This window comes from Arvicola amphibius, chromosome 9 (assembly GCF_903992535.2).
Source record: "Arvicola amphibius chromosome 9, mArvAmp1.2, whole genome shotgun sequence".
Taxonomy (NCBI): domain Eukaryota; kingdom Metazoa; phylum Chordata; class Mammalia; order Rodentia; family Cricetidae; genus Arvicola; species Arvicola amphibius.
The window spans coordinates 121686323-121708981 of NC_052055.2; the positions used below are offsets into that span (position 1 = coordinate 121686323).

General features: G+C 53.8%; 1 protein-coding gene across 2 annotated transcripts in view; it reads right to left on the reverse strand.

Annotated features, from left to right (window-relative positions):
• Positions 1-1230: 1230 nt before the first annotated feature.
• The window catches only part of Ppard (peroxisome proliferator activated receptor delta), a 70952-nt gene continuing 49523 nt past the window's right edge, over positions 1231-22659 (reverse strand). Inside the window, exons 3-8 of one of the 2 annotated variants that reach the window (XM_038343331.1) lie at positions 16373-16579; positions 7264-7418; positions 5675-5813; positions 4320-4522; positions 3765-4008; positions 1231-3150 (exon numbers count right to left, since the gene is read on the reverse strand). In XM_038343331.1, the coding sequence (XP_038199259.1) occupies positions 2903-3150; positions 3765-4008; positions 4320-4522; positions 5675-5813; positions 7264-7418; positions 16373-16499 (1116 nt within the window). In that variant the 5' untranslated portion in view covers positions 16500-16579 and the 3' untranslated portion in view covers positions 1231-2902. Of the gene's footprint in view, positions 3151-3764; positions 4216-4319; positions 4523-5674; positions 5814-7263; positions 7419-16372; positions 16580-22659 lie in introns of both variants that reach the window. The other variant, XM_038343330.1, reaches the window with a different exon arrangement.

A 22659-nucleotide genomic window follows, 5' to 3' on the forward strand; every position in this document is an offset into this window, starting at 1 on the left:
TACACCTGGCTCTGGCTGCTCTTGCAGAGGACCCAGACTCATAACTGTTTGTAACTCCGGGTCCAGGGGATCTGACACCCACTTCGGCCTCTAAGGGCACCAGGCACTGAAACTGTGAGCAGGCATACATGCAGAAAAAAACAGCCATACACTGGTGGCTTGGATAAGTATGGGCCTCCTAGACTCATGGGTTTGAATGCTTGGATATAGGGAGTGGCACTATTAGGAGGTGTGATCTTTGTGGAGTGGGTGTGGCTTTGTTGGAGGAGGTGTGTCACTTAGGGGGTGAGCTCAAGCCACGCCCCATGTGGCAGTTACTTCCTGCTGCCTAGAGATCCAAAGCCCTCAGCTGTCTCTCCTGCATCGTGCCTGCCTGCATGATGTCATGTTTCCCACAACAATAATGGACTAAACCTTTGAACTGTAACCAGCCCCAATTAAATATTTTCCTTTATGAGTTGCCATGGTCATGGTGTCTCTTCACAGCAATAAAACCCTAAGACATACACATAAAGATTAAAAATAATTATTTTTTTAAAAAATATTTATTTACTTATTATATATACAATATTCTGTCTGTGTGTATGCCTGCAGGCCAGAAGAGGGCACCTGACCTTATTACAGATGGTTGTGAGCCACCATGTGGTTGCTGGGAATTGAACTCAGTACCTTTCGGAAGAGCAGGCGGTGGTGCTCTTAACCTTTGAGCCATCTCTCCAGCCCTAAAAATAATTATTTTAAAAAGGGTGCCAGCAAGATGGCTCAGTGAGTATGGGCATTTGCCACCAAGCCTGACAACCTAAATTCAATCCCTAGGACTCACATGGTGGGAGAATACCGACCCCAGCAAGCTGTCCTGTGCCACCCACCCTAATCATACCTCACACTGCAGAGCTCCATGGTCTCTTGGGACATGGCCAATTGATTCAAGTCCCACATGCCACTTAAGGCCTAGGCCTCACAGCCTCTAGGGGTTCCTTCCTTTTCCCGGAACCCCAATGTTACTGGCCCTTCAAAACATGTTGACTCTTGCCCCCCTCGGACCCTTTGGCAGGAACAATGGTACCCACATACTGAGAGGTGATACGGGAGAGCAGGGAGGAACAGAACAGACCCTAGGCTAGCACCAGGAGCCTCTCTTGGCCTCCCTGCTGCCAGCCCTGGATATGGAAGAGGTGTCCCTCAGTACTCAGAATAGCATGAAGAACTCAGCTGGCTTCGAGTCAACTCTTAAATACTTAATTCCCATTTATTTAAAGTTCTGTCAGTCTGTGTACACTATTTATATTAAAAACACAGGAAGCTGGGGCTCCTAGCAAAAATATACATTTTAGTTTTGGAGACTTCAGACCCTGAGAGGAGCTGCATCCTCAGCACCAGACCTGGGTGGGGGCGGGGACAGGGCGGGTCAGGGAATGCAGCTCCATCCACAGCCTGGGCCCCCACAGGGAAGACCCCAAGACCTGATCAGTGGAGGTGGGGGCGGGGAATGTGCTAGCAGGGATAATCTGGCAATGGAAGGTCACTGCATTGGCAGGAGCATTCTGTCCCCTTTCCAAGTCACTTCCCTCCAGAGCTGTGGTCTGATGGCCAAGGCCCTGGGGACAAAGGACCATCAGACAGGTTCCAGGACACCAGGGCTTGAAGCCCAGGCTTCCACTGCATTTCTCTGAGAGCCTGGCTGCTGGCTCCCTGTGGGTTTGGGCAGGATGGGCCTGGACTCAGCTCTTGGTCTCAGGAGAGCCTGGAGGGGGCTGGGCAGAGGATGGGAGCACCCAGCAAGCTCCATGCCTCTTGAAGCAGCAGTTGGGAGCTGGTAACCAGCCAGGCATAAAAGGTGGCCACAGAGCTGCTGGGTGTGTGAATGTGAGAGGGACTGGTCAGAGGAGCCCTGGCGACTCCGCCTGTGAGCTGGCATGACACCCCTGACCGCTCACACATCACCAACCCTAGGCACGGGGGACATAGCTGTCTCCCAGATTCCTTGTGGAGAGCAAGGTAGGGGTTCTGTGGTGACTGAGAGGTGAACCAGTGCCATGGTCACACTGAGGCAGTTGCAGGGGGCGGGTGTGCAGCGTCTTCCGGATAGAGGAAAGGGCAGCTATGGTCCTGTTCCTCACACTGGGTTCTGCCAGTCTGAATGCAGCTACATGGTGGAGGCCAGTGGGGTACTGAGAAGACAGCCTGCCCCATGTGCTGTCTGACCTCTAACCCTGGGACCCAAGCCTGAGTCCTGGGCATCAGTACTTCAAATGGGGTGTGGGACCCCATCCGGAAGGGGTATCCCCAGGGCAGTGCAAGGGACATCAGTGGCAATGGCCTAGAACACTGGCAAGGAGAATGGAAGGTGTCAGAGTTGGGGCGGGGTGCCTTGGGTTGAGGAGACAGTCTGGCTCCCGGCCCAGGCTCCTTGTCTACTCCCCTCTGCAGGAGGAGCCCTGTGATGGTGACCACAGCCTAGGACAGCAGTCAGTCCAGGCCAAGCTTCTAGGAAAGCTGGGCCCAGAGCTTAGTGTTTCTTTGGATGGCTCAGGTCACTGAAGAGGGAGACAGAGGTGAGGCAGGACCGGGCCGGTGCAGGACCCACTGCTCCCGGGAGTGTGGGCAAAGGCAGAGGTCCTGCTCTGGGCTGATGGTGAGTATACCAACTGCCTCAATGACATGGGTTGGACAGACGTGGGACAGGCTGGGAGGAGGAGGATGCTGCAGAAGGCAAGGGGGAAGAGCAGGGGTGCTGGGGAGACATTGGCAGCAGGCGGGAAGGTGGGAGTCTGGGCCGCGTGTCTGGAGTGTTGCGAATGGGCTCCAGCTGCCTGGGCTGTGCCCAGTGCTTGTGGGCTGCTACTCAGAACAGTCCCACGGCTGGGTGCAGCTGGAGCCTGGAGAGGCCTGGGCTGCAGGCTCAGTACATGTCCTTATAGATTTCCTGGAGCAGGGGGTGCAGCAAGGTTTCGCTCTCCGTCTTCTTTAGCCACTGCATCATCTGGGCATGCTCAGTGACCAGCTGCCTTAGGTCGGCCATCTTCTGCAGCAGCTTGGGGAAGAGGTATGGGCTGTCAGGGTGGTTGACTTGCAGGTGGACCTCCAGAGCCCGCAGAATGGTGTCCTGGATGGCCTCCACCTGCGGCACGTTCATGAGGCCTGGACGGTCTGTGGGAAGACGAGGGAAAGAGTGGAGTCTCAGGCCAGGGCAGAGGAACCTGCTAGCTCACTGGGGATCTCTAGGCCTTGCCCTGTTACTGGCTCCACCCCTGGGTATTCCAGTCCCCGCCCCTGCCTCTCCACCCATCTTCTGTTTCTGACCAATTGTTCTTCCTGGTCTGGCAGGGCCAGCTCCTGGCTAGGACACTTGGTACTTGAACTCAGATCCTGTCTATGGTTCTGAGCTTCAGTGTCCTTGACCCAGGTTGCTGAGAGGACCAAATGAGTTACAGACTAGGATGGCTCTGGCCTGCAGTGAGCTCAGTGCCCCTGTGGGTGAGCAGGCTTACCTGTGTGTTACACTGGACTAGAAAAAACGAAACGTAATATAGAAATTTCTCCATCATTCACAAATAACGGCCTTTAACATAATGATGTTCCCCAACCCCCCACTAGAGACTGAACTCAGGGCCTCCCGCCCGCTAGATAAGCATTCTGCCACCGAGCTATCTCAGCAACGTCAACTTCCCTCTCTGCACCTCTAACTATTTAACAAGACGCAGCTGGTTCTGCACATGTGGTCTGTGCTACACTGTCCCTTGCAGCGGGAGCTGTCCCCTCACCTCCACACAGAATGATGGCAGCGATGAAAAGGGCCAGGTCACTGTCATCGAGTTCCAGTGCATTGAACTTGACAGCAAACTCAAACTTGGGCTCGATGATGTCACTGAAGGGCTTGCGGAGACTGCGCAAGAACTCATGGGTGACGAAGCCACTGCCGTTGGCCACCAGCAGCCCATCCTTGTTGACGATGGAGGCCAGCATGGCGAAGATGGCCTCGTGCACGCCGTACTTGAGGAGCGTCACCTGGTCGTTGAGGAAGAGGCTGCTGAAGTTGGGGATGCTCTTGGCGAACTCGGTGAGCTCCCGCACGGTCTCCACCGTGGTGCACTGGCAGCGGTAGAAGACGTGCACGCTGATCTCCTTGTAGGGTGGCAGCCCGTTCACCAGCTGCTTCCACACCAGGCCCTTCTCCGCCTGCCACAGTGTCTCGATGTCGTGGATGACAAAGGGCTGAAAACCAGCCCCATCAGAAGCCAGGCCTGGGGAAGGGGGACCCCGCCCTGTGTCCCCTGACCCCCCCCCCACCACAGCCCAGGCTGGCCAGTGACACTCACTGCATTGTGGCTGGACTTGCCGGTGAGGATGCTACGGGCCTTCTTTTTGGTCATGTTGAAGTTTTTCAGGTAGGCATTGTAGATGTGCTTGGAGAAGGCCTTTAGGTCGGCCAGCTGTGGGTTGTGCTGGCACCCCTCATTGGCCGTCAGCCCTGCCACCAGCTTCCTCTTCTCGGCCTCTGGCATCCGTCCGAAGCGGATGGCTGTAGAGTGGTTGAGGGCTAGTCAAGGGGGAGCTAGGGGCGGGGGCCAGCACCTCTCCTTCCCCTGCTCCTCTCAGCGGTGCAGAGTCATCCTCTGGGGGCAATGAGCAATGCTAAAGCAGCCCAGGGGCCCGACTCCCTGAGAACCTTTGTTGACTTGGCGCGGGGAGGGGGCTGACACAGCGCGGCAGCTAGAAAGACAGACTCTGGTGACCAGGGCCTGCAGCTGAGCCCCACGTCACCACCTTTCTGTCATGTGACTTTGTTCTTTCACCTTCCTTGTGGGTCAGGAAGAGTGGAGAACCTCAAAACTTACTAGAATAATGAGGGGCAATCGCAATAAGCAGTGAGAAGCCAGGGCCATGGGCCAGGGCAGTAACTCAGTGGTAAAGTGCTTCCGTGGCAAGCCTGAGGACCTGAGCCCGTAGATGTCACATGAGAAAGAGCTGCATGTGGGGCCAAGAAAGGTGGATCCTGGGAGCTTCCAGCCAATGAGAGACTGGCTCAGAAAAAAAAGAGGTGGATGGTCCCAGAGATGTGCATGCATGTGCACCAGCACACACACACACACACACAATTACAGTCTGAATAATGAAGCAGGCCCTGGTTTCTGTCAGAAAAAGCATGAAGGAAGGGTTCAGTTTGCCCCAGGCTTCCTAGGGCTCCCTGTGACCCCTGCAATGGAACAACGCCAGGTGATACAGACGAGCCTCACACCCACCGGAATACACACTTAGGAGAAGCCAGAGAAGGCTTGAAGATGCCCAGTGTGTGTGGTCCAGTGGCTAGCCACCACAGGGAGTAAGCAGGAGGTTTCCCTGGTCTTTGGAAGCCTGAGGCAAGGATGGCTCAGTCTCCTGGGAGTACCTAACCACTGGGAAATTCCCACCTGGGTCATGGCAGCTGCCACACATGGCCACTTCCTGGTTCCTGCCTACCCTCAGCAATTACAGACTGAGGAAACCCTGGCCTGGGCTATGCATGCTCTGTCAGGCTGAAGTGTGGGGAGCAGGTGACCGTCCAGGCCTCACGGTTAGTCTGAGGCCCTCATTTGTGCCAGGTGCAGGTACTTGGGCACTCTCTGGCAACATGGGGAGCCCCGAGCTGGGCTGTGCAGCCACCTCTGTGCCTTGCAGGCGTTCTCTCGCTCACCATTGTGCGACATGCCGAGCGCCAGGCACTTCTGGAAGCGGCAGTACTGGCACTTGTTGCGGTTCTTCTTCTGGATCTTGCAGCTCCGATCGCACTTCTCATACTCAAGCTTCATGCGGATTGTCCGTCGGAAGAAACCCTGTGGGACCGAGGACACAAGGATCTGGAGGGCCCAGTGGCATGTAAGGACACAAAAAAGGCTGAAATCTGGGAGTGGTGGGGATTTAATTAATTTTATTTCTATGAGTGTTCTGCCTGCAAGTGTGACTGTGTACCAATGTGTTCAGGACCTGTGGAGGTCAGAAGAGGGTGGCCAGATCTCCTGAGATTGGAGTCACAGACACCTACCATGTGGGTCTGGGAACCAAACCCCAGGGCTCTGCAAGAGCAGCCAGTGCCCACCACGGAAGACAGCGTGCAAGTCCCAGGGAACTTTTTTTTAAAAGTAAGGAAAAGCATCCTTTAAAAAAATTATAAATCTTTAGGGCTGGAGAGATGGCTCAGCGGTTAAGAGCATTGCCTGCTCTTCCAAAGGTCCTGAGTTCAATTCCCAGCAACCACATGGTGGCTTACAACCATCTGTAATGGGGTCTGGTTCCCTCTTCTGGCCTGCAGACATACATACCGACAGAATATTGTATACATAATAAATAAATAATTTAAAAAAAAAAAATTATAAATCTTTAAAAAAAAGGGGGGGGAAGGGCTGGAGAGTTGGCTGCTCTTCCAGAGGTCCTGAGTTCAATTCCCAGCAACCACATGGTGGCTCACAACCATCCCTAGTGAGTCTGGCACCTTCTTCTGGCCTGCAGGCATACAAATAAGTCTTTAAAAAAATTAAGGGGGGCCGGGCGGTGGTGGCGCCAGCACTTGGGAGGCAGAGGCAGACGGATCTCTGTGAGTTCGAGGCCAGCCTGGTCTACAAGAGCTAGTTCCAGGACAGGCTCCAAAGCCACAGAGAAACTCTGTCTCGAAAAACCAAAAAAAAAAAAAAAAAAAAAAAAAAAAAAAAAATTAAGGGGGGCTGGAGAGATGGCTCAGAGGTTAAGAGCATTGCCTGCTCTTCCAAAGGTCCTGAGTTCAATTCCCAGCAACCACATGGTGGCTCACAACCATCTGTAAAGGGGTCTGGTGCCCTCTTCTGGCCTGCAGACATACATACAGACAGAATATTGTATACATAATAAATAAATAAATAAAATTAAGGGTTAGGTATAGTGGCACACAATTTTAATCCCAGCAATCAGGAGGTAGAAGCAGGTGGATCTCTGTTAGTCTGAGGCCAGCCTGGTTTACAGAGTGAGTTCCAGGACAGCTATTACCATTCTATGTTACAAAGAGAAACTCTGTCTCTGAAAAAAATCAAAAGACATAAGGCACTGGAAGCCAGCTTCAAATATACAAATAGATGCTCCTTCCAAGGTCACTCTGTCCAGCCTGCTTTCCCCACAGAAACCGAGTAGGTAGCTGGGTCAGGAGGCAGGTGTCTGTTTCAGCTCAGGCCTGAAAGGAACTGAAACGTTTTGCTGGGGGTAAATTTTCAGGGCCCCACCCGAGGCAGGCAAAGCCCTGTGCTCCTAAGTCCGTACCTTGCACCCCTCGCACGCATGGACCCCATAGTGGAAGCCTGAGGCCTTGTCCCCGCACACCCGGCACTCCATGTTGAGGCTGCCGCTGGAGGCCCCATCACAGCCTATCTGCAGCTGGTCCAGCAGGGAGGAAGGGGAGGAATTCTGGGAGAGGTCTGTGGATACAGGACAGAGGAGCCATACAACAATCAGGTACCACGTCTAAGAAGCAGGTAGAAAGAGGAGCTGCAGCCCAGAGCTCAGCCCCCCAAGGCTGTGTGACCCAGGGAGCAGCACTGAGAGGTCAGCCTCTTAGAACACAGCATCAAGCACAGCTTTGCTGGGAAGATGGGCCAAGTCTCCCCAAACATGTGGCCCATGGCAGGCAAGCGTGTGGCTGCTGCTTACAGCCTCTTGGCCAGGGAAAGGAGTGGGCCTGGTGGGACTTTGGGGTCAGCAAGCAGCAATCCCAGGTGACCACAGGGTGGAATGTGTCTGTTGGAAACTGGGGTCTCCCCCCCCCCAGCTGGTCCTGCTAGGGGGAGAGTGCAGGCACCTGCCTCGCTCACTTAGTAAATGCAGAGGTTTGGGCTTTAAGGGATGGGGAGACCAAGACTTGCAGCTTTGGGGGGGGCGTTGAGCGAGCTGTCACATGACTGTCAGAAGCCAGAGTCCCTTCCAATCAGCTTTGAGACTTAGGAACAAGACAATAGGCTCTGCCTTGGGTCTCAGAACCTGGTTCCACAGTACCACCTGCTCTCCCCTCATGCTTGCCTTACAGTTGGGACTCTCTCCTGGAACTGCAGACTTGCCTTCACAGACAGGTGCTGAACCCCCAGAAAAGGGACAGACACTCAACCAAGAGAAAGATCCAAGCCACATGACCCATCCAGACTAGCGCTCCCTCAACCTGCCTCTCCAGGTCCCTCCTCCCCAGACCTGCTCCTAGGTGTTTAATTGAAAGTGAGACCCCAGCCCTCTAACACCCCTATATCCAAGGAGTCTGGGATGATCGGAAGCATCACCCCAGTCCCTGGCATCCATCCTAAGCCCCCTCCCCCTAGGAGTTGCCTTGGTCCGGACTCTATCTCTGGAAAGCCCACCAAGCGCTGACCCCTCCTCAGGGAGGCTCAGGACCACTCCCACAGGCTATTTAGGCCAATGCTGAGAAAAAGAACATGTGCTCTTGGGTTTCGCGTTTCTTAACCGGAGCGCTGCATTTATTAAACGTGGACATTTTTATTTGGTCTAATCTGGTCTGATTAGAATTATTTGTGTCGGCAGAGAGGCTCGTCTTAAGAAATACCTAACACTAGGGCCCATTCTGGCCACAGTGGGGAACTCAGACAGCAGAGACACATGGGAGCTGCAGTCTTGTGGGCAGTTTAGGAGGGTTGGTGACATAGCTCATAAATGGCCACCACCCTGATTCCCAATGATTGTTACTGCAAAGGTGTAAATGTCCTCTGGCCCTCAGAAGAGGAGAGTAGACCCCTCATCTTCTCTGGCAGGCTGTTCCGGAGCGCAAAGCAGCTTTAGGCTTTAGTAGTCTGTACCATCTGATGGGGGCGGGGGTCTGTGTGTTCATGTGAGGGCTGGGAGGGCAGGGCACACTGAAGCCCAAAGCCGAGAAGCTGTGGGTACCAGACTCATGTGACCCTCCACAGCTCCCAGGGAGTCTGCGTTCTCCATACCATCTCCTTCTCTGTGCGCAGGGCCAGGAGGGTCCTGGCACAGACTCTCATGGTCCCTCATTCCACTCTCTCCTCTGTGGTTCCTGGCTCTGTGTGTGAGTGTGTGGGTGTCTCAAGATCTCCAAAACCCTGTAGGTAGCCAAGATAATTGAATCCTACTAGCTACCTGAGGTACCTGGAGTGAGAGTCCTGGGGAATGGTTGCCTGAGAGAAACAGGCTCAGCTCAGAAGGCGGTGAATGGGTGGACTGCCTTGGCCCAGTGAGGGTCTGTTTAGCATAACCACAGAACTGAGAAGCAGGACCTGCGAGGCAGCGTCTTGTGAGTGGATATGTATTGGGCAAACGGAAGTGGTGTGGGAGTGGCTTTTCCAAAAACCACGGTGCCATTTCTTCCTGGCTGACCACTTGAGACATCCCACCCCAAAGTATGACACCGTCTCAGGCATCAGGTCCTGCATCTACTCCGTGACCTCCTTGGCTGGAGTGCGTAGATGGGTGCGGGATTCTCGGGACCCTTTCTTCACAAGGACACTGCCCTGAGCTCCTGGGGCCAAGGCTCCAAGAGGCTGGGCTTGCGGTGTGGGCACTGCCTACCTGCTTGGGTCTTGTCTTTTCTATTTTTTCTTCCCTCTCCCCCCACCCCTCACTGGTGGTTTGAGGCAGGGTTTCTCTGTTTAACAGTCCTGCTGTACTAGAACTCACTCTGTGGATCAGTCTGGCCTCAAACTCAGAGCTCCACCTGCCTCTGCTGTGCCTTGCTGGGATTAAAGATGTGCACCGCCGCCACCTGACCCTCTCTTTTACTGTTTTAGTTTTTATTTTTATTTTTTAGACAGTAGTTCATGTGGCCCAGGCTAGGCTTGAACTCACTATGTGGCTAAGGATGGCCTTGAATGTGTGTGTGTGTGTGTGTGTGTGTGTGTGTGTGTGTGTGTGCGCGCACGCGCGCGCACGTGTCTCTCTGTCTTTCTCCATCTCTCTGCTGTGGTTTTTCTTTCTTCTTGAGACAGGGTTTCTCTGTATAGCCCTGGCTGTCCTGGAATTTTGATTTGCAGATCAAGATAGCCTAGAATTCATGGAGATACTCCTGCCTCTGCCTCCAAAATGCTGGGATTAAAGGCGTGTGCCACCACACCCTGCTTCCACTAAGTTTTTTTTATATTTATTTATTTATTTATTATGTATACAATATTCTGTCAGTGTGTGTGCCTGCAGGCCAGAAGAGGGCACCAGACCTCATTACAGATGGTTGTGAGCCACCATGTGGTTGCCAGGAATTGAACTCAGGACCTTTGGAAGAGCAGGCAGTGCTCTTAACCGCTGAGCCATTTCTCCAGCCCCCACTGAGTTTTTTGAGACATGGTCTCTCACCAAACCTGGAGCTCGCTGTCTGCCTGCCTGACCAGTGAGCCCTAGGGCTCCTCACTGGTAATGTTGTAAACCCCAGCGGTAGGGTTAAAGGTCAGACTAACATGCCTAGATTTTTAAAATAAAATTATTTATTTCATGTGTACGGCTGTATTTCCTGCATGTATATCTATGCAGCATGTGTACAGTGCCTGTAGAATCCAGAAGAGGACATCAGATCCTCTGGAACGGTAGTTACAGATACTTGTGAGCTGTCTTATGGGTGCTGGGAATCAAATTAGGCCTTAATTACTAAGCCATCTCTCTAGCCCCTCAGATATATATATATATATTTTATATATATATATATATATATATATATATATATATGATTTACTTATTATGCATACAATGTTCTGCTTGCATGCATGTCTACAAGTCAGGAGAAACCACCACGTGGTTGCTGGTAATTGAACTCATCCTTTGGAAGAGCAGTCAGTGCCCCTAATTGATGAGTCATCTCTCCAGCCCCTCTCAGATATACATTATATATATATATATATATATGTTTTTTGAGACAGGGTTTCTCTGTGTAACAGTCCTGGCTGGCCTGGAACTAGCTCTGTAGACCAGGCTGACCTCAAACTCACAAAGATCCACCTGCTGCTGCCTCCCGAGTGCTGGAATTAAAGGTGTGCACCACCACCGACCGACTGTTTCTTCTTTAAGAACCAGCATTACCAGGCCCCACCCGCCAGCCAAGGGTCTTTTGGATTGTTTGTATGTTTGAGACAGGTCTAACTGAACTCACGGTGCTGCTCCTGCCTCAGCCTCCCAAATGCCACTGTGCCTGGCTTGTTTCATTGCGTTTCACTGAGGCTGACAATCGGTGGCACTGACAGACAAGGGTACTAAAGCCAGCAGAGGCAAAAGGTCGTGCCAGGTTCACTCACCTGCCCGGTGCCATCAGGGCTGGGACCGCCTGCAGGGTGTGAGCTTGCACACTTACTGTGCTCCAGGACCTTACTAGGTCCTGCTTCATGTATATCTCGTCATCTCATGTACCCTTCAAGTCGGGCCTTGTGTCCCCTACACCAAGGTAAGAAAGCCGAGGCTGACCTTGAAAGACAGCCACTGGGATGGCTTTCCATGCAGATCTGGCTGGGCCACAACAGCCAGGCTTCCATTTAAAGGGCAGTCTAGATTTTAATCCCAGCACTTGGAAGGCAGAGGCAGGCAGGTTTCTGTTGAGTTTGAAGCCAGTCTGGTCTACGTAGTGGGTTCCAGAATAGCCAGGACTACACAGAGAGACTCTGAATCCAAAAGGGGAAAGAAAGATAAAGACGTGATTACCATTAACTCAGGAGATCTGAGGAAGAGTTACTCTTCACAATGTATGTGGCCCTCACCCCGCAGGAGAGGCTTTAAGAGGATGTCTGGAAGAGGGGGCCCCACCTCCACCGCCTCCACACTTAAGCTGCATCCTGGCGAGTACAGCCTGGCCTGCAGAATCAGGACTGGGTACCCGTAACTGTGTGAGCCAAGTTCTCTCTCTCTCTCTCTCTCTCTCTCTCTCTCTCTCTCTCTCTCTCTCTCTCTCTCTCTCTCTCTCTCTCTCGCACACACACACACACACACACACACACAGAGAGAGAGAGAGAGAGAGAGAGAGAGAACAAAATAAAACAAAAAACACAATGTCTCTTTGGGACCCTGACAAGGGGGTGGCAATGTGGGGGTCGGACTAGAACCATGCAACCCTGGAGCTGTGCCCCCCACTGCAGCCCATGGCATGCTCCTCATGCCCGACAATGGTATTATTATGAAAAACAACAGCAAGATCACCACTGAGATAGCATGAGGTCATTCCTCAAACATCTGAACTCAGTGTGAACCCTGGCCCTGGCACCCCACTGAGTGCCAGTCTCCCCATCTTTGAGTGGGAGCTCAGCAAACATACGCTATTGACTTATCCCCATGTTCTCCCAGGTGGCAGGTGTTCCCGCCCCCCCCCCCCGGGGGGGCTGCATGCATGCTGTTGTCCAGCAGTGGCCCATGGCACCCATCATAGCCCTAAGAGAACCTGAGGCTCAGGTCCTTCTATTTTTTTGTTGTTGGTTTTGTTTTGTTTTGGTTTTGAGACAGGGCTTCTCTGTGTAGCCCTGGCTGTCCTGGGAATCACACTGTAGACCAGGCTGGCCTCGAACTCTGTCTGCCTGTCTCTTGTGGGGATTAAAGGCGTGTGCCACCACACCCAGCTAACTGGGCGGTTTCTTGATTGTTGTCCCATTTGCCTGGACTTTGGGCTCCTTTGGGCTGGAGTTCAGCTCTGTCCACCACTGCCTGGCTCCTTTGGCAAGCTGCCTGGCCTGCTCTGGCATGCTGCCTGGCCCTAAACACTCACCAAGTGCTGCCAAGGAAAGGAAGTGCAGGCAAGCAAAGAGCTGCTTTATCTACCTGCTCCTCTTGTGGGCTGCCATCAAGTAGGAGAGGTGGGTGTGAGCACCAGCTTCCGGGGCCAGTCCCCCGTCCAACAGGGCCCTGGCCATGTACTTCCTTGTTGCTGTGTGCTAGTATGAAGCCTGTACTGCCTGCCTCACGGGGATGGGATGGTGACAGGGGCTGGGTCACCTAAGTGTGAGTGAGCACAGGCAGGGGCTGGAGCCATGCAGCCTTCCCACTGTTTCAGTGTTCCTTCAGGGTACCCAAACAGCCTCTGAGGCAGAAGCCACAGACTCATGGGGACAAGGCAGGGGACTGGCAGGAACTGGGAGATGGAGTAGGTGGGGGAGGAGGCTGACAATAGAGGCTGAGGCAGCAGTGAGGGCCACAGCCTATAGTGGCCACCTGGGTCCCTGCTCTACTGTAGGTGGTCTCTATGCCCTCCCGACAGGATGCAGACCAGGCTGGCCGGAGCTCCAGAGTCCTGTCTGCTTCTGCTTCCTGTGTGCTAGAATTAGAGGCGTGCCCCACCATGTGTGGTCAATTTATCAATCTTAACCCCGGGAAGAGAATAAAACAAGAGCTTTTTAAGTTATGAAAGTCACACACGGTTGCTGAGAAAGGCACACAGGGCAGGCTGTGTCTTATAACAGACGCTCCGCACCCCATTCAGGATTCAAATCAGCTCCTCTAGTCCTCTGGTTTGTACTGGCTAGAATCTTTTATTATACGAAAGATTTTCAGGCTTTTTGTTGAAACAGGCTAGCCTGGAACTCCAGCTTACAAGTGCTAGGGTGACAGGCGTGAGCCACCATGCCTGGTTCTACCTTATCCTTAAAAACAATTATTCCTCCCCCCCCCCAGGTGGTGGTGGCACAGGTTTAATCCCAGCACTCGGGAGGCAGAGGCGGGCGGATCTCTGAGTTTGAGGCCAACCTGGGCTACAGAGAGAGTGCAGATCTCTGAGTTTGAGGCTAGCCTGGGCTACAGAGAGAGGTCCACGACAGCCAGGGCTATGTAGGAGGCCTGGTCTCAAAAAACTCAAAACAGAAAATTATTATTTATTACTAGTGTATGCGATCTGTGTGTTGGGGACGCGTGTGCCGTGGTGCACATGTGGAAGGGAGGGGACAACTGTGCGACTGGTTCTCCCCTCTCAAGGGATCGAACGCAGGGCTGGGGCTGTGCAGCAAAAGCCTTCACCCACTGGTCATCCCACGGGTCTCTACCTCACCCTTTAAAATAATTTACACTGTGCGCGCGTGCGCACCTTCACCGCTCACTGAACATCTCACTGGCTCCCACGTCACCCTTGCTTGCTTTTTGTTTTTCAGGACAGGGTTTCTCTGTGCAGCCCTGGCTGTCCTGGAATCCATTCTGTAGACCAGGCTGGCCTCGAACTCACAGAGATCCGCCTGCCTCTGCCTCCCCAGTGCCAGATTAAAGTGCGCCACTACTGCCGGGCTTACGTCATCCTTTTTAAGGACTGTAGTGTTCCCGAAGCTCCGGCAGGACTTACTCAAGGGATTCCCACAGAGGATGACACTCCATTTCTGTTCCTATGAGCTGTGCTGTGCTGAGTAGACGGCTGTGTCACCTCTGCTCGTGGAGTAAACAGGCACAGGACTCAATCCCAGAGATTGAGAACTACGGGGCTAGAGGGACACCATCTGCACCGTCCTGTAGCCACTGGCACCTGGAGCTCCTCCTCAGGCCAACAGCCCTTCCACTAAGCTGACAGACGGGGGACATTTGAGTCACTGTCTGGGAAACAGTGTTTTCCGACCGCTCACATCTGCTTCGATTGCTCTGGCTTGTCCGCTAGGGCTCATCTCCTAGGCCAGGGTTTGATAGCTGCAATCAGTCCAGTTGCCCAGCTGCCTCTACTGCATCCATTTGTTAAAACACAGGATCGGACATGGCACCCGTGAGTCCCACGGCCCTGCTGCTCCAGATGTTCCAACACCTGTCCGTCCTCACCTGACTCCGCTCCAGCCACTGCACTTTGGCTGGCACGTGAACATTACAACCCTACTAATGGCTCAAGGTGGAAATCCCTTGTGTGAGCTGTGTGTGTGAAATCCCAGGACAGACCCAGATATGGGGACAAAGTTGCTAGGGCAGGCAGCCAGGCCAGACCTCATGCCCTTCTCCTCCCTTTTCAAAAACCTTGTCCTCAGCACATTCCTGACACCTGGCACGCTGTCCCTAGTGTGCTTCTTTCCCTCTGCCCCCGCCAGGGTCTCTGTCTCATGTAGCCCTGGCTGGCCTGGACTCACTATGCAGACCCAGCTGGACTTGAACTCACAGAGATCCTCCTATGTCTTCCTCCTGAGTGCTGGGATTAATAGCATGTGACAGCACAGCTGGCCCCTGGGCCTTTCTTGAGCTAAAAGCAGCCTGTGACAGCACTGAGTAAACCTGACTCCTGGAAGTCACCCCTCTCACGAGGATCCTCACAGCCATTCCCTCCGAGACACAAGGACACAGGCTGCCCTGGACCCCCACTTCACATCACAGCCACTGGGGTCACTGGATGTCCGTGGATCAGCAGGACTGACAGTGCCTTCTCCGCCACCCACTCTGAGCTCTAAAGAGGAAACCCTTGCTCTGTATGTGACAAGGCTCAAGGATTTGACTCCTTCCTGACTGCAGGCCCAGGCAAGAGCCTGGCCCACCCCACAGCTCTGTGCTACTCCAGTGCCACTGTCACTTGTAGACACCAGAGCCCATTCCACTGGAGTGTCCTGCCCAGCTGAAACCAGCAGCAAGCCATGTCTTATAGAGCCCACCCTCCTGACTAAGAGGCTCTGAGGTCAGGACCTGGGATCATCAGGATGGATGCACTGGCCCAAGAGACACCCAGGGAGAGGCTGTGTGGGGACAGCAGAGAAGCCTCAGCAAGCAGGGAAAGCCAGGGCTGAGGGGCACGGTGTGCAAGCTGGACACGGTGTCGTTTGGATGAGACAGATGTCAGGGCTGTGCTGGCCACCAGAGAACACTGTCACCACTGCCACCGACGGAGGGTCAATGAAATGACCCAGCAAGCAGAAGAGTCAGTGAAACCTGATGCACGCACACAAGTGACCCAAGTCACAGTCACTCCTCCAAACCACTTGGCGCGCACGCTCAGCCAGAGAGACACAGACTTAGCAGCAGGTCTCTGGGTCAAGTGGCCTATGACAGCTGCAGGCATCCTCATGTTCCGGGTGCAGTCGGGACTAGGGATGCAGCTTGGGGCTAGAGGGCCTGCCTGGTGCACACAGCTCTGGGTTCAGCCCCTTCACCAATGCCTGCTGCCAGTGCTGCTGGGGAAGGTGTGCGTGCGTGTGTGCGTGCGTGCGTGCGTGTGTGTGTGTGTGTGTGTGTGTCCGTGCGTGTGTAGGGGGCGGGGCGGGGTCAGAGACACTCGATGGGTAGCAGTGACAAGATGACAACATGTCCCACACACTCTCCCGTCTCACCAAAGCTCACATCCACTTGGCCTACCATCCCGTCTGTTTCCAGAAGGGCTGGTGAGAGGCATGGCAGGACCCAGGACACTGGCATTAATCACTTCACTCCACTTCTCGGTACCCCAGCCCAGGTTGCCCACGAAAGCCTGGACCTCTACCCAGCCCGCCCGGCCCCTCAGCCTTCCCCGCACCTGCGCAGCTGCCGGAAGGAAGAACGTGCTCTGGTCCCCCGCTGAGCTCTGAGGCCCCTTCAGTCGTGGCCACTTCCTCTTTCTCCTCTTCCCGGGCCTCAGGGGCCTCCTCCTGCGGCTGCTCCATGACGGACCCCCACTCGGCGTGGCGCCTGCAGGCCGGGTCATAGCTCTGGCACCATCTGGGTCTGAGCGCAGATGGACCGCCTGGGCAGGGAAGAGAGAAGAGGTCAGGGGAGAGGCAGTGACCACAGGAGGTAACGTAGTAGATGCAGGCACACTATAGGCCACTGTCACATGGCAATGCTGCTCCAGGGCCCTCCTCGGTCCCTGAAGAGCTTCCAGATGGACTCAACCGGCTATGCAGCCAAAGATGACCAACTCCTGACCTTCTGCCTGTCACGTGCTGGAGTACAGGTGTGAGCCACCACCTCCAGAGGTCTCTCTTCTCACACTGCCAAGTCCCCTGCCCTCCTGCCAGTGCTCATCTGGCTCTTGGGCAGGTTGGCAGGATTGAGAGCAGTTACGGTGCCACTCTGTGTGCCCTCTTTACTTGCTTCCCTGCTCTAAGAGCCTCCCTAAATTGTCTGAGCAGCAGCAGAATGATCCCAGCTATCCAGTGCCCCCTGGAGGCCCCTACACACCGCAGCTCCCACCCCCATCCCCACCCAGCACCATGTCTAAGAATGCAGCTGCCCAGAGCCACTGTCCTGAGGGGCGTCCTGTCCTGCCTGAGGCCACTGTGGAAAACAGTTTAAACTTCTGTATGTGTGTACTATTTATTTTTTGTTTTGTGAAATAGGTCTCTTTATGTAGCCCTGGCTATCCTGGAATAGTCCCTTTGTAATCTAGGCTGGCTTAGAACTTAAGAAGATCTGCCTGCCTCTGCCCCCTAAGCATGGGATTAAAGGCGTGTGCCCGCCCGAGTGCCCAGCAAAGCACCTCCATGCCCCGTATTCCTCCCTCCTCACACTCAACTCTATCCAGTCACCCTGAGGCCTCCCCCTGCCTGGAACTGCACAGCAGCCTCTCAGAGGCTGTACTCTGGGCCACTGCATATGCAGCCCAGAAGTCTAGGTGATACAGGGCTGACGTAGTGACAGCCACAGGAAGAGTGTGTCTCATCACAGGACACACACAGAGACAGACAGACACACACACATGAGGAAAAAAGTTTCGGTCAGCTGTGAGAACAACTGAGAAGGCACTAACATGGAAGCTGGCCCCACATCTTCAGGGAGACAAACGCACCAGAGATAACAGTTAAAGCAAGGGTATGTAAACTAGGGGGGGGGATGCAGCTCAGCGGGAGAGAGAGTGCTTGTGGAGTGCACACAAGCCTCAGGGGTTGATCCTCAGCATCCTTTAACCAGCTCTGCAGGTGCACATCTGTAATCCCAGCACTCAGGAGGAGAGGGCAGAAAGGTCAAAAGTTCAGGGCTATCCCCAGCTACCCAGAGAGTTTGAGGCCAGCCTGAGCTACAGGAAACCCTACCAAAACAACAGAACCCTCATAAAGTACAAGAAATGACGGCATCTCACAGTGAATAAGATGTAGGCCTGACAATAAACCCATAAAAGCTTTATGGGTGACAAGATTACAGGTAAAAGATTAACAAATTTAATTGTATAAAAGTATAAAAGTTCTACATAGGTAGAGGGAACTTAAGGTAAAACAAACTAAAGGAAAACCCTGGCTTTGTAGGTCAGTTGCCTCTTGAGCACTCAGGAAGCCCTGGTTTGGTCCCCAGCCCTGCAGAGACCAGCTTGTGGCTTGAAGTGGAGGACAGAGGACCAAAAGCTCCAAGGTTACGCTTTTACTATATAGTGACTTTGAGGCCAACCTAGGCAACATGAGACACTGCCTTAAAACCAAACCTAATGAATAGATCAGACAATAGTGAAAAATACTTCCAACTTTGATCCAAGTGCTAAATTCCCTAAAACAGCTCAGAAATTCCTAAAGACTAGCAATCCAAGCAAGGTACTGTGGCCACGCCTCTAACCACAACAAAGGAGGCCAGCCTTGTCTACACAGAGCTCTAAGGGAGCCAGGGCTACATAATAAAGGTGTGCACCACTGTGAGGGATGTGGATTCATGGTGGAGACTGGGTGAGCATGTGTGAAGGGCTGGGCTTAATCCCGGGTGCTGAGAAGCAACAAAAACAACCCCAAACAAGAGGGCACTCGCAGACACCTGGTGATCATGTGATCATGTGAGACAGCACCGTCTGTGGAGGGCAACTGGACCCGTCTATTACTAATCCCACTGGGCGAGAATAAGACCATTACCATAATTTTTTGAGCCAAATTTGAAGCAAACTTTATTAAATATTTATTAGTGAGGTCCATGTTCATATCCAGCTTAGCCCTCACATATATGAGGACAAGGGCACATACTTCACCCAGGAGCCCTGCTTGAAGACTGTCTATGGCTGTAGCCCCATAAGTGGAGTGATGGAGTGTTAGTCCAGCTATCCTCCCGCGGCCTGACTCGGGTGGGGGCATCTTAGGAGGGCTCCGACGGCCACAGACAGGATGGCTATGGGCTGGCATGGAAGCACCCACTGGTAAACCATTTGTGGGTCAGAGCGGCCAGGATGGGTTGAGGGGAAGAGAAGGCCAGTCCAAACAGCCGTCCACCCTGGCCTCCCACTCTGGCCACCATGATGTGAACTGTGCCTCCCCACCACGAAGGAATGAGCCCTTTGAAACTGTGAGTCAAAATAAGGAATCCCCCCCCACCACCTTTAACGTGTTCTCTTAAATATCTTGGTCAGAAAGACAAACAGAAAGCTAATACCACAGCTATCGCTTCTACAAATAGAATGAGGATAAAATAAAAAGGCAAAACCGACAATAACGTGAAGAAGGAACGTGCAGTCTCTGACTCGCGAGTCTCTAGTTTCCAGAAGTCAGCTACAGATAGTAATCATAGAATTCAAATGACGACCGGGATACAACAAACAGACTGAGAAACTTCCAAACCAGGACCCCATGGCCGGCGAGACTCATGAAGCCCTAGCTTGGGGGTTGGGAGATGGCTCAGCAACCAAAGGCACTTGCTGCCAAGTCTGCTAGCTGGATCCCTGGGGAAGGAGGAGGAGAGAAATGACTTCTGCAGACTTCTGACTTTGGCTGGTGAGCAGTGATATGTGTGACACACACAAGTGTGATAATAATCATCTCTAGCTTGCTGACTGAGAAAGACAAGGAGGGCATCGTGGGGATGACTAAAAGCGATGAGGGGCCCTGGACAGATCCTGGACAGAAGGAAGACACACTTGATGGTGCCATTTCAGCTTAGATGTCTGTCCATCTAAGATGGTATGTGAGGGAGCTAGGGGAGGGGCGCGCGAACATGGCACTTCTGCAGAGCTTTTCTCTAGCGGGACACTGACTTCAAATGCTTTGATTGTTTTAAAGCTTTTAAAGCAAGTTGGCTGTACGGAGCCTGGAGACTGGATGTTCCAGGTCAGCCTGGGGGCTGGAGGCGTTTCAGAGGCCGAGAGCTCTGCCGTTCTTAGAGAGGACCCAAGCTTAGCTCTCAGCATTCACGTGGCAGTTCACAGCTGTCTGTAGCACCAGTTCCAGGGGCTCCGGCACCTTCTGGCCTCCATGGGCAGTGCACACGTGTGCACAGACACGCACGCAGGCAAAATAGCCACACACATAAAACAAAAACTTAAAATGTGATTTTTCTGAAAACTGGGGCAAATGGGCAACTGGGCACCCATGGCACAGCCCTGGTGGCCATTCCCAGAGCTGAGTGTGCTTCTGGCTCTATCTCCACCACCCTACTGGACTGTCCCTGCACTTCATCCGCTCAGCTGCTCAGCAGGGAGAGAAGCTTGTTTGGTGTAAACAACTCTTAAGGATCAATGCCTGATCCCTCCCCCACAAGTCTTTTTTGTTTGTTTGTTTTGAGATATGGTTTCTCTGTGCAACAGCCCTGGCTGTCCTAGAACTATCTCTGTAGACCAAGCTGGCCTCAAACTCACAGAGATCCGCCTGCCTCTGCCTCCCGAGGGCTGAGATTAAAGGCGTGCGCCACCACTGTCACCTCAAGTCTTAAACTTAGAAAATGACAAGAGCCCAGACTTGCTCAGAAGTGCTGACTCCTCCCACATGAGGTTCGTAACAGAACAGACAGGTGTCACTCCCGCTGTCTTCCGAGTCCCTCGTTTTTTTCCTGCTAGGCTGAGCCTTCTCAAGGCCAGCAACGTGTCCAGAAGAACATCCCTGCTCGCTGCAGTTGTAGTGAACATGATCCCAGCAATGACACAAGCAGAGACTCTGCAAGAGCCTCTGAATACGAGAAACTTTCATAGCCTTGCACATCCCTGCTTCGTGTCCGGCACAGAGCAGCCTGGAGAGACATGCTGGGAGAAATGACCTGCTAGCAGACAGCAAGCACCGAAGACCCTCACACTGCAGATCAATGTGTGGGATAGACAGGCCAGGGTGGAGCGAGGGGAAGACCCCATCAGGTCTACGGCTCCTGTGCAGAACACAGACAGTGGGCCTCCTGGGGTGGCTGGGACCATGGGTGGGTGGGATGAGACTGGGAAAAGAGACCTGGCTTGGAGTCCTGTTGCTTGGGTGTGGTGATGGGTGAGTGGCGGGACAGGGGAGACATCGGGAGGATTTGGGGCTCCCTTGGCAGGGGACGCTGCAGCGCCATCTTCTCACATAACTTTGTATTTTCAGAGCATTTCAGGTCCTGGGGGCCTGAGGACAGGGTTCCTGCTCAGGACTGCTCCTGAAGTCCTTCTGCACCCAGAAACTGGGAGGGTGACACACTCAATCCTCGTGAGCCCTGCAGCAATCCCCAGATGTCCCCCGGACAGAGGAAGAAGTGGCAAGGAGTCTCAGTTCCAGAGCCCTGAGAGTGTCTCCCAGAGGACCCACCAGGGGCCAAGATGGACAGCGTCTGAGCTTGAGAGCCAATGAGACAGCCCTGTGCACAGCCACATCGCCTGAACCAGCCCTGAACGACAGCTCATCCCATATTCCGCTGTTAGGAGGTCAGGACCAGAAACGCCAGTCCACATTAACACGTCTCCCTGGCCAGAGCTGTCTCTTCAGTGCTGGCTCAGGTTAGGGAGCAGCTGCATGGTAGTTCTGAAACCACACGCATTCCTTGGGTTTCATTCACGCATAGCTCTAACCGCCAAGCTGCGGTCCACTCCTGTACTCTGCCAGGGGCCGTCCACTTCAGACAGCCCTGCCTACTCCACCTGCAGTGCGGTCTGCCGGCCACACTGCCTGATACCCTGCCTTCAGTTGGCTTTTCCTGGATTGCTGCCACCTGACCAGCCACAAACCTGCTCTCCCCTTCTGCAGTCCTATCCTGAGGGTGCTCACGGTGGCAGTCGCCCCTCTGCTTCCAGCACTGAGGAGGGGCTGGCCCCAAGGAGGTCTGCAGGAGGCCACAGGCTCTCTGAGAGGACGGGGCTTCCTTTCAGGACATCCCACTGCCAGTGAGGTCAGCTAAGGAGACCCAGATGGTCTCCGTACAGGCTCAGCTTCCCTGATGGTCAAGAAGGCTGTGTGCTTGGTCTGGGGGTGGGGGTGGTGGTGGTTGGGGGTGACCAGCATGCCAGGGGCTGCCAGACCCTCTTCCACAAGCCCCAGCTTAGGCTGGCCTTCTCACTGCCTCCTCCTCTGTGGTTCCAGAGCCCACTCTCCACGCCTACTGACCCTAACCTTATTGTCACAACTGCCCCAAGAACAGGGTGCTATTGTCCCCATTTAACAGGAAACAGAGCTCATAGGCACACACAGAGAGAAGCGGGGAGAGAGAGAAGGGAGGGAGGAATTAGGTCAGGGTCACAGAATGGCTAGGGGAACAAGGGTGGAGTCTCGGCAGGTTAGCTCAAGTACTAGTCATGGAGCGACCATCCTTGCGCTGCTGGGCCAAGAATGCGCCAGAAGCAGCATCTCCCTGGCCCAGGGGCAGGCTCTGAGCAATTGAATCTCCCCTCAGCCCTCACTCCCCTGCCTGCTGTGAGGCTGCAAGCTCTCTCAGCTGATTCTGCCAGAAGAGCCTGCCACAGCCCTCCTGCCGCTCCAGTCACAAAACCACCAAGTCACAGCTGATGGTGGCTACCGGCTCTGGTCCCTGCCTCTCTCTAGCCCATCTTCCCGATCTGTCCTGTGTCCCTTGTTCCACCATCACACTCAGGCCACAGAGGGTGAGGCTGGCACTGAAGGGGTGGCCCTCACTGGCTGTCCCTCCAGACCAGCCCACAGTTCCTTCCAGGAAGTCTTCCTGGGTTACACA